This window comes from Miscanthus floridulus, chromosome 15, assembly GCF_019320115.1.
Source record: "Miscanthus floridulus cultivar M001 chromosome 15, ASM1932011v1, whole genome shotgun sequence".
Classification (NCBI taxonomy): Eukaryota; Viridiplantae; Streptophyta; class Magnoliopsida; order Poales; family Poaceae; genus Miscanthus; species Miscanthus floridulus.
This window is the reverse complement of record NC_089594.1, coordinates 1,623,703-1,635,532: the sequence shown is the minus strand read 5'-3', so window position 1 is coordinate 1,635,532 and position 11,830 is coordinate 1,623,703. Positions and strand designations below refer to the sequence as shown.

Below are 11,830 nucleotides of genomic sequence, written 5' to 3'. Positions count from 1 at the left end.
ATTGTTGGCCGGCGCCGAGCCAAATTACGCTTCCTGTGTTGTAAGGCTGCTCTCCATCTCCAACGCCACGGCCACATGGACATGGTGGTGGGTCTGTGAGACCATATAGCACTTTCCACACATTTTTTCTGTATTTGTCAACATTATCTCCCAATGTCCATGCCATGCATGAGGAGAACCAGGCCATTAGCAACTCATCACAACTACTGCCAAGCAATGGGCAAAGCAAGCACAAGACGAGACCACCAACAGCAACCACCATACGCATGGGGATCAAAATCAAAGAGGGTTTATTGTTCAGAGTCGACGGGGTGATTCCTGTCCTAGGGCATACATACACCGATCCATACATTCCCACCGGATTACACCACTGCTACAACCACACGCATACATGGAACCGGGCCGGGAGTCATCACATGTACAGAGCAAGGATCTGATCCAACGGGAACCACGCAGTTTTTAGTGACACCGCTGCTACTGCTCTAACGCCCGCAATTCTCTCGCAGAGTTGACAGGGCGATAAGGGCACTCGCTGCCCCAGTAACATGGCTGCTAGCATCAAGGCCTGGAACAGATGATTTACCCTGCGAGCCAGTTACCGCAGCCTGTTCTCTCTTCGGCTCCCCAGTTCCTGCAGCCACCACACACCAGTCATTATTAGCGTTAGTCAAAGCAACGAAATGAAGCACTAAAGCTAGTCAGTTTCACATTCCAGAGTAAAGAGTTTTCAGGCACCGCACTTGGTTTAGGAGCATCATAGGCCTTTGTAGCGACACTCTGGCCTTGAGACAGACTGCTTTCTGGCATCGTATCAACTATCGCAGATTCATGGCGCTTTGGAGTTTTATTACTTGATGCTGGACCATCATGGCCATTTGGTGTGATACTCAGTGCTAGAGAATCACAGCCCTTGATGCTCGTATCAGCTATCACAGGTTCATGCAACTTTGGTGCTTTACTTGGTGCTAAACTTGGCTTGACACTCGGCGCCAGAGAATCATGGCCCTCGATCTTCATGGATGGTGATTTTCCATGGCCTGCACATAAATGACAACCTTAATGATCCATACATACATGGTAGGCAGCAATCATATTGCACAGAGGCTTACCTGGTGCAAGAACTGGAGGTATGGCAACCAGTGTCGAACTGGTCTGGCATTTTACTAAATCACGAGGTGCTGGGCTTCGTGACGCAATACCAAGTGAAAGGAATTTCTGGCCTTCAGGTGTCATTCTCGGTGCAGAATTGAGTTGTTTCACACCTGTACTTTTGGAATTTCCAAGTGACAAGCTTGGTACAGCAGATTCATAGCCCTTAGGAGTGACGCCTGGAGCAGAAACTCCATGGGTTTGGGAGGTATTAACTTGTGCTAGAGAAGCATAACCAGGACATCCTGTGGTTGGTGTGCCGGATTTGCAAACTTCCCGACCAGGAGATGAAGAGCTTCCAGAAATTGTCCTCAAAAGGCCTTCATGAACTATAGGTGCCACTCTTCCTACAAAGGAATCTTGGTTTTTGGCACACGAGGTTGCAGAGTTTCCAGGTGGCACCATCTGTACAGGAGGATCTCTGCACTTGGGTTCTGCACTTGTAGAAGCCCCACACATGGCAGCAGCAGAACTTGGTGCCAGACAATCTTGACCTTTGGGCACCATATCCGCTGCAAGGGTATCACATCCTTTGGTGCTAAGAACTGTGGCACGTTCAGACACAGCATTTGGTGTATGTGAATCAGCATGGTTAACCCTCAGAGTTAATGAATAATCTCCACCTGCCTTATCCAAGGATAATTGCTCTGGTGCTGCCATTACAGAATCACTAGACACTGCTTCAACAGAAGGCTTGTACCACAATGATGGCTGCAAAAAGAAGCCAATAAGAAAGTGACGCTAGATGCCAGTAAGAAAAAAGGTAGTGCACATTACTTATTTGGAACACTTAAGATCATCCTGAGAAGAGTAAAGAAAATATTATACGACGGCTGGACAAACAGTTTATTTCAAACCATTACAAACTGGTCACTCATCAAGTCTAAGCAAGTGGAGCAAGGAAGGATAAGGAAGGTTTTGACTAGACCGATAAACCATTGGTTGAACACCCCTAATTGTAACAATTTTTCTTTGCACATAACCACTAGTGCTCAAGTGGCATGAAGTTGTTTGATAATTTCCTATCAATCTCGCTTACCATGAACCATCAAACAATTCAACTATTAGAAATGTTAAAAGTAGATTAAGCACATAACAGCCTTGTTATGACTCATTTGTATGGTAACAGCTGCATATCCATACTATTCATGAGACACAAATCAATTGCTTTTGCTTCAAAAAAGCAGGTTTGGGTTTGAAAACTGAAAAGAAGCCTTCTGTTATGCAGCCAGGCTCATGCAATCAGCATTTAGTAAAACAACCTTTAACAGGTTATTACGGTGAAATTGGGAAACAAAATGTGTTACGAAGTCCTTCCTATACAAGCTTGAACTTGCATAACACAAGCCTTGAAAGGTTTCTCAGGTTTGACATGAAACAAGAAAATGCATGCAACTATGAACTTACACAGTAATGAAGCTTCTTCAAGGCCTCCAAAAGTACTTTCTCTCCAACTATTATTATCATTTTCTTCACCATTTCTTCGCGAGTTATTATGCTTTCCTGTCAGGTGGAAAGATTGAAACGGTGCTGAGCACACACCACACAAACCACAATAAATACCTACCTTATAACTTAACTTTTCAAGCTGATAGTACCTTCAGCTCCTCATAATGATGGAAGAGAAGCTCCCTTGCCACTGATGATATATTGTCTTGAATAACTGCAAACAGAACTCTGAATGATATCCATGGGGAAGTTGGTCCTTCACCTGTTTCACACATTACCTGCAAACAGATTGTTTGGTTGGATAAATGGAATACTACCATACAACAAAGCTAAAATCATTTGCCGTTGCAAGATGCACAGAGGAGGGATCATTGAACAGCAGAGCTGATATGAGAGCAAGTTTCTGTTGTCCCATGGTAATCAATATTCAATAGACATGCATCTAACAGGAAAACCGATGGTGAACAAATAACAAGATTCAGGTTGCCTCACAGGTTGAAGTGTAGAAATATCCATTCCAACTTCCTTTAGTGATGGGTTAAACCATAAACCCTTCAAGTCAAGCAAATAATCTGAAAATAAGGGCACCAAATAGAATGTTAAGACTAACTTTCTCAATATGACATGATAAAGGTCTTATTAATCATCTTACTTCGAACTTTTGGGACAAGCTTGAAACTAACAAGATATTCTAAACGGATGTGAGTGCTCAGATGTGATGGCCACATCACATAACACTTTGGGTTTGAACAATCATCAACACCAGAATCATATATCTCACTGCTTGGAAAAGACTCTTGTGATCCAGGTTCAACAGCTTCCACATTGCCCAATATCACACGGCACAGCAACATATACTGCACTCCTTTTTCGTCAACATCGCAAAGACCGACACTGAAACAATTAACATGTGGCGTAAACATAATATTATATTAAGCAAATACAAAACAGTAATCACAAAAACAGGGTTAAGGAGAACACACCTGGTAAAGGCTCGGTTTTCTGGTGAAAGATATACACCAGCACTCAAACCTGCTTTCTCAACAGGATTTGCAGTGGTACCCAAACCATTAATAAGAATCCTAACTATGTCACTCTTCCTAGATCCTAGCCATCCATACTTAACATTTGCATCACCACATGCTTCTTTAGTTGACTTCATCTGTCTTTCAAAAGCTTCAAATCTACATTGTGCGGTGATATCGTTTGGAGAGTAGCGGTGGACATGAAGTATGTTATTCGGTGTTGCAAACGGACTCATACCAGAGAGAAAAAGGTTCTGGACAAACAGAAAACCTTCGCTGCCTCTTTCGACAGATGTGATCTTCTTGCGCAAGACATCCACAGTCGAAGGTTTTTGAGGGACTGGGGGATTAGATTCAAGAACTACTTGCTTGACCACTTCAGGTGGAGAATTCGCGACCTTATCTAACATTATTCCCTGTGCAGTGCTATCAACATTGCCAGAATCCTGTTTGGCCATTTCATCACTTTCCTCATCAAAGAACAAAGAAGGAAAGAAATGCTTGCCAGTGTCATCAAACCAGGCAACAGACCGCTGTTTTCTGGTTTTTAGGTTGACCAGGGTCATTGACAAGAAATCAACAAGAATTGGTTCATCATCCATCACAGACACAACACTTGATTTATTTCCTTTGAATTCATCGATGAGGGACTTCATTATTTGCTCTGGAAAATTGTGCCACGAACCCTTTTTGTAATACATGACACGGCATGGCGCTCCACTCTTCAGAAAATTGACACAGTCATTGGCAAGGTTAGGTCGAGTGCAGCAACAGTTGCAGTGTTTAGCAAATGATGAATCGAATGAGGGCCCATTCTCAGATTTGACACGGCGAGATTTGCAGTCTTTTGACAGGCAGTCATCAACAAGCTTCCGCTTCAAGCACAGGGAATTGGATTCTTGCAGAGATGCCATGAGAAGCCTTGCTTTTAACTCCAAACAAATATGGAAACAAGAAAACTAAGCCCTAATATATATACAAGTTACAGGTCTCCCTTCATATCGACATCTCAGAGGTCCTGTATAAGATAATGAATGAATTTATCTCAAGCAGAAAACACAGTTCAATATTCTAGAAGTTCGCGAAATAATAAATGGAACATTAGTAACAGTGATGCTAGCATTCATAAAACAAAACTAAGTGGACAAGGAAGATCAATTGCATATAGCAAGCATCAATCATGCAAATAAAGAGTCTAATTGAGTTGTTTTTTAAACAATGAATATCACAATCTATGAGCATCAGGCAGTGTGCCTAGGATTGTTTTCTCCTAAAAAGGATCCTAAGCAGGTATATCAGCTCCACAATTAGTTGTTGAAGCTTGACCTAGAAACAAGTTGACAGCAGGAGCACAAACTTTGCATGAGCAGGGTCTGGATTACCACTCGATGGTAACAGTGTCAAATATTTATGCATTACCATTTTCCAACCTTTAGAATTTAAAAAACAACACCACAACTGATTGAAGTAATAAGGATATCGAATTTCAATTCCCATTGACACAAAAGCATCATCTTGAGATGAAATTGAAGATGATAGACTAACTTAAACTTCTCACCCGCTAGAAACATGAAGGTTTGGTGCTGTTTACTTACACTCCTGTCCCCACAGTGTGCCAGTCTAACCTGCCTCCCACTTGATGCTTGCAAGATTACATCCTGCAACTGCAAGGTACAAAACTGCAAGGCTGGTATTGATGGCTAGATAGTGCTTGCAGTCTGCAAATCAATAAGGCTCGGCAAACAACTCATAGTAGCCCAATGGCTCAATAAATCCTACTCCCATGTGGCTAAGGTGAGTGGGGCGGTTGCCTAAGATGGCCCAACACTGCCTCCACACCTGAGGAAAGGGATACCATAACTATTTTGTAGGAGAGATCTGAATCTGAAGGAGTAATGGCTCAAAAATGGGCATCAAGGACCAAAACCGAGGGGGGGGGGGGGGGGGGGTCCTATGAGATTAACTAGCCTTTAGACCATATTTGGATTATTATACACACACGACATGTGGTAGAATGAATCGACCATCTCATCTATTTGCATTTGTCGTGTTTTGAAGAAAGTATATCAAGGGCCCAAAAGGTGATGAGGTCCCGTATGATTTATTTCTTGATACCAAATACTATTCAGCAATCAGTGCGCTATTTGATAATTGACCCATTTTTCTGGCATTCAAGAGTGCAAAAGCACAACGTAGTAGTAAAATGCTCTTAGTGCTAAGAATTAGTGTCAACTTGATATAGCTTTTACCAACTAGGATCCGTTTAGGTAGTTGGAATGTAGGGTCGCTTACAGGTAAGTTAAGAGAATTAGTTGATACCACGACTAGGAGGCGTGTAAATATATTATGCGTTCAAGAGACTAAATGGAAGGGTCAGAAGGCGAAGGAAGTGGACAATACAGGTTTCAAGCTTTGGTACACAGGGACAGTCGCGAATAGAAATGGAGTAGGAGTTTTGATTGATAAGAGCATCAAGAATGGTGTGGTGGGAGTGAGAAGGCAAGGAGATAGGATTATCTTAGTCAAGCCTGTCGTTGGTGATATGGTCTTGAACGTAATTAGTGCGTATACCCCCCCCCCCCAAGTAGGCCACGACGAGAGTTCTAAGAGATAGTTCTGGGAAGACTTAGATGGCCTGATTAGAGCTGTACCTAGTAGTGAGAAGCTTTTTATAGGAGAAGATCTTAATGGACATGTAGGTACTACAAGCGCAGGTTTCGAGACAGTTCATGGAGGTTTTGGGTATGGAAGTAGGAATCAGGAAGGGGAGGAAGTTCTGGACTTCGCGGTAGCTTCTGACCTGATGATAGCCAACACTTTCTTTAGAAAGAGAGAATCTCATCTAGTGACCTTCAGTAGCGGACAACACTCTAGCCAGATTGACTTTGTCCTTGCAAGAAGAAAGGACAAACGAGCATGCTTGGGTTGCAATGTGATACCAGGGGAGTGTGCTGTTTCTTAACATAAGCTTTTTGTGGCAGACTTTCGTTTTCAGGTGTATGCCCGTAGGGATAAACAAGCTAAGATTGAATGAACAAAGTGGTGGAAACTGAAAGGAGAGACGTCAGAGGTATTCAGGGAAAGGGTTATCAAAGAGGGCTCTTAGAAGGAAGAAGAGGACATAAACAACATGTCGGAGAAGATGGCAACCAACATTCGAAAGGTGGCCTCAGAGGTGTGTGGAGTAACCAAAGGAAGTGGAGGCGAGGCTAAAGATACTTGGTGGTGGAACGAGAAAGTCCAAAGGGCTATTAAGGAGAAGAAAGAATGCTATAGACGCTTGTACCATGACAGGAGTGTGGACAACATAGAGAAGACTGCAAAGCGAGCTGTAAGTGCGGCAAAGGGTATAGCGTACGAGGATCTTTACCAACATTTGAGTACGAAGGAAGGAGAGAAGGACATTTATAGGATGGCTAGGGTTCGTGAGAGAAAGACAAGTGACTTCAACCAAGTTAAGTGCAGTAAGGATGAAAGAGAGCATCTCTTGGTGAAGGAGGATGAGATCTGACATCGATGGCAAGAGTATTTTGACAAATTGTTCAATGGTGAGAATACAGACACAACCTTTCAGTTGGATGACTCTTTTGATGATACCAATAGGCGCTTTGTGCGGAGAATCCAAGAATCTGAGGTCAGAGAGGCATTGAAAAGGATGAAAGGAGGTAAGGCGATGGGACCGGATGGCATCCCGATCGAGGTGTGGAGATGCCTCGGGGACATAGCTATAGTATGGCTAACCAAGCTGTTCAACCATATTTTTCGATCGAACAAGATGGCTGACGAGTGGAGGAGAAGTATATTGGTACCGATCTACAAAAATAAAGGGGATATTCAAAGTTGTACTAATGACCGATCTACAAGAATAAAGGGGATATTCAAAGTTGTACTAATGACCGGGGAATTAAGTTGATGAGCCATACTATGAAGCTATGGAAGAGAGTTATCAAGCATCGCTTGAGAGCAATAACGCGGGCCTCTATGAACCAATTTGGTTTCATGCCCAGAAGGTCAACCATGGAAGCCATTTTCTTAATAAGACAAGTTATGGAGCGGTATAGGGAGAAAAAGAAGAACATACACATGGTTTTTATTGACTTGGAGAAAGCTTATGATAAATACCAAGGAATGTTATGTGGTGGGCTTTGGACAAACATAAAGTCCCAACGAAGTACGTCGGGCTCATTAAGGACATGTATAACAATATTGTGACTAGTGTTCGAACAAGTGATGGAGACACGGATGACTTCCCGATAAGGATAGGACTACATCAAGGGTCAGCTTTGAGCCCTTATATGTTTGTCTTAGTGATGGATGAGGTCACAAGGGACATACAAGGGGACATCCCTTGGTGTATGCTTTTCGCAGACGATGTAGTGCTAGTTGATGAAAGTCGGACAGGAGTGAATCAGAAACTAGAGTTATGGCGGGAGACTTTGAAGTCCAAATGTTTTAGACTCAGTAGAACTAAAATTGAGTATATAGGATGTGACTTCGGCACTACTACTCGGGAGGAGGAAGATATTAGTTTGGAAGGTCAAGTAGTGCCTAGGAAGGATACATTTTGATATTTAGGATCAATGCTACAGAGAGACGGGGATATTGATAAAGATGTTAGCCATAGAATCAAAGCAGGGTTGATGAAGTGGCGCCAAGCATCTGGTGTCCTATGTGACAAAAGAGTACCACAGAAGCTAAAAGACAAATTTTATAGGACGACGATTAGACCTGCTATGTTGTATGGTGCAGAATGTTGGCCTACGAAAAGCCGACATGTTCAACAGATAAGTGTCGCGAAAATGCGTATGTTGCGTTAGATTTGCGGTCATACAAGAAAGGATCGAGTTCGGAACGATGATATACGTGATAGATTAGGGGTAGCACCAATTGAAGAAAAGCTTGTCCAACACCGGTTAAGATGGTTTGGACATGTCCAACGGAGACCTCCAGAGGCACCGGTGCGTAGTGGAATCCTAAGCCAGGATAGTAACGTGAAGAGAGACAGAGGAAGACCGAAGTTGACTTGGGTAGAGGCAATAAAAAGAGACTTGAAAGGATGGAATATACCCAAAGACTTAGCCTTAGATAGGAGTGCTTGGAAAACAGTTATTCACGTGCCGAACCTTGATTGCTTCTGCTGGGTTTCAACTCTAGCCTACCCCAACTTGTTTGGGACTTAAAGGCTTTGTTGTTGTTGTTGCTGTTGTAGCATAAATAGCTTTTACCGATAGGGGAAAGCTTGATGATTCAATCTCTGTGTACCATATTAAGCCATGTCAATCGAAAGCTCATATGGCATTTCAATATGAGTGATTTCTTCAATAAAATTAAAGGTTTTAAGACTATATGGTGCACATATCAATAACTGCTTCCAGAGCTATAATTCATTTCCCATGTGTTAAACATAACACGACAAGCGGTTCAAACTGATCATCAAAAGAATCAAATCCGCTCTGATGATACATACAGCATTTACTGTCAACTCATCAAGTGGAACACGTGAACAAAATTGGAGCTAATAGAAGTAACACGCAGAAACGACAAGTCTCAGTTCTTTTGGTGCATCCGTTGCATGATATTATGCAGACCGTACAATATTCATCTCTACACAGACAAATTGACCACTACCATCTCCACCAAATGGGTAAAAACAAAGGCATTTTCATAATACTGATAACTAATGCTGTAGCTTGCGACAAGTGGGTAAACCTTACTCTGCCATCTCAACTACAGAATATAAGGTTTTGAACAATATCTACATGACTTTCAGTTTGGCCAATGCCATGTGAAATAATTGCCCATGCAACTACTTGCGGCCCAAGAAATCCTTTTCCCATAGATTCACAACACCAATCATCGAGATAATCAAATTCAGTCCCAAATCATAAGAGACAGAAATAGAAGTGTGCATGTCATTAAATATTACCCGATCAGGTGAAATGGAGAAGAGATTGCTGGCATTTCAGCCTTGCTTCTCCTCTCAGGGCCTAAAAAAACTGACGGAAGGGTTTCCGTTTTGTACTGACTGCATGTTTAAGTGAATATATACGGACACATGAGCAAAACTCTACTTTTGAAACAAAGTTTCAGTGCTGCAAGCATCCAAACGCTAAAAGGGTAATCACCATACAAATAAATCTTCATACATGGAACGCTAAAGGACATGCCACCTTCAAGGACCCAGCCTAGTGAAGTAGTGACAAAAATAGTCGAATAATAATCAATTTATCCCCATAAATGGGAATGCTAAATCTGTGATTACGCGATTTGAACTCGAAACCCATCTGGGGTAAGCAAAACGAGCAGCACCAATACACACACATGTATAATTGAATATTATTATTCGACTGGACAGGAACAAATGGGAAGAGAAGTTGGCGGTGGAGCATATGCTTTGTACAGTAAGAAGAAGAGACCAGAATAAAGATGGCAATGGGGCCCCGATACCCGATACCCGACGGGTATTTGATCCATTAGGGGACGGGGATGGGATCATATTTTTACCCGTGGGTATCTAAATGGGCAAGAATCCATCCCCGACGGGTATAACGGATACGGGAACGTTCCCTGTTTACCCGTCTCCGTTACTCGTTGGAGAACTCGACTATTTGAGCTGTCATGCGAGTATTAGGCCCAAAGAAGCTCAACATAGGTATTTTGGTCCAAATCTGAACAATCATATATATAGTTTGTGTGTTCTAAGAACCCTAGTTCAATTTTTCCTCACCATCTCCGGCAGCAGCATAAGCACGCCTGCCTCACGAGCGCTCGTGCCCCTCGCTTCCTCAGTTCGGTCTCTCTGCCACCTTTGCTCGTCCTCCTCGCAACCTTGCTCCTTCTCCTTGTTATCTTCGAGACTCCGACACTTATACCCGGGTGAAGAAGAAACGTCTCCGATTGCAAAGCTGCGACCCCAAGTGTCCTTGTTTATCGGGTATGCAGTACCCGTCGGGTATCTGTTACCCGACCGATACCCGACGAGTACGGGGATGGACAAGAATCTATACCCGAGACAGTTAATGGGGATGGGGACGGGATGAATTCTCCATAGCGGGGAAGAGAACGTTCCGGCGATACCCGACGGGTATATCCCCGTTGCCATCCTTAGACAAGAAGCCAAGTTTCGCTGAGACTGGTACAACAAGAAGTGCCAATACTCTGGCACACCACAGAACAATCTATAGTACATGGATTTCGCAGATGGCATGGGAGAAGTGAGTGGGCGGGTGCTTACGAAGGGAGTGAGGTGGGATTTGAGATGCCCATTTTGCAAGCGTCCGGGGAGTGGTAGAAGCGGGAGGAGGTCTCGAGGGCTGGTGACTCCCTCTCTCACGCCCCCAGTGCTCTTCTACAACCGACCGCGCAGAGGATGCTATAGGGTTTGGGGTACCGGCTGCCTAACCTGCGGAGCGCGGAGCAAGGCGGGAAGGCGAGGCGATGCTCCGGGGTTCTGGCTGGTGGGGCGGCTGGGCGATGTGAATCCGGCGGTGAGGTGGCAGCGGGCGGCGAGGTGTCGAGGTCTGGATAGACGGCGGCGGCGGCGAGGGAGACGGTGGCAACTGGCAAAGGGGATTTTTTTTTTCTGGGTCAATCGAGGTGTGGGTTGGGTCGTGGTCGCCGACGAGGGGAGGAGAGGGGAGGAGGCAATTGGGCTGGGCCGTTGATTCGTTGGGCTGAGAATGAATGCAAGCAGCCCAGGCATGCGTCGGCGGCAAAGGGTGATGACCGGCCACGTCACTCTGCCCGCGGCGGCAACCCACGCGCCTCCCAGCTCGCGCCGCACGGCGGCTTGGACGGGGCCGTGCAGGGTGCCGCGGGGGACGCCGGTGGAACTTGACGACGACGATAGCGGCGCCAGAGTCAGCCGGCGGGGGGACATCAACTTCGTCGCACCTGTCGGCTGCGCCGCTGCGGCACTGTGCTTCCCTGAACCAGATCCGCTAGTGTTGGAGCTGTACGCGAGTTCGAAGACTCCTGCGTGGGTCGACCCTATGCTGGAGGAGAGCTCGCTCGTGGGAACGAGATCCTCTAACTTGGGCTCTTTCTACTGCAGAGGACGTAGGACCTCCGATGCCATCCATTCCACATCCTGCGGCACGGAGAAAAAGCAAACAGAGGAGGGAAAGAAGGAGCCCAATAACAGCGCCGGATGGACGGAAAAGGCGCGAACCTGGTAAAAAACGGCGGGAGTCTGATGAGAAAAGGCG

General features: G+C 44.7%; 1 protein-coding gene across 2 annotated transcripts; it reads right to left on the bottom strand.

Moving 5' to 3' along the window:
* Nucleotides 1-273: 273 nt before the first annotated feature.
* LOC136508062 (uncharacterized) lies at nt 274-11,251 on the bottom strand. 2 transcript variants are annotated; one of them, XM_066502670.1, is made up of 10 exons: nt 10,858-11,251; nt 5,182-5,287; nt 3,582-4,641; nt 3,251-3,492; nt 3,091-3,170; nt 2,748-2,876; nt 2,557-2,652; nt 1,110-1,860; nt 741-1,037; nt 274-631 (listed from the first exon to the last, which is right to left on the bottom strand). In XM_066502670.1, the coding sequence occupies exons 3-10, from the start codon at nt 4,535-4,537 to the stop codon at nt 483-485; spliced, it is 2,700 nt and encodes an 899-aa protein (XP_066358767.1). In that variant the 5' UTR covers nt 4,538-4,641; nt 5,182-5,287; nt 10,858-11,251; the 3' UTR covers nt 274-482. The 2 variants fall into 2 exon arrangements, with proteins under 2 accessions (XP_066358767.1, XP_066358766.1); XM_066502669.1 differs by lacking the exon at nt 5,182-5,287.
* Between the last annotated feature and the right edge of the window lie 579 nt (nt 11,252-11,830).

Excerpts from the sequence above, each read along its gene's own strand:
- LOC136508062 (XM_066502670.1), bottom strand. The coding sequence starts at position 4,537 with ATGGCATCTCTGCAAGAATCCAATTCCCTGTGCTTGAAGCGGAAGCTT. Across the intron at positions 3,171-3,250 it reads GCTTGTCCCAAAAGTTCGAA|ATTATTTGCTTGACTTGAAG; the intron begins GTAAGATGATTA and ends CCTTATTTTCAG. Across the intron at positions 1,038-1,109 it reads ACCTCCAGTTCTTGCACCAG|GCCATGGAAAATCACCATCC; the intron begins GTAAGCCTCTGT and ends ATTTATGTGCAG.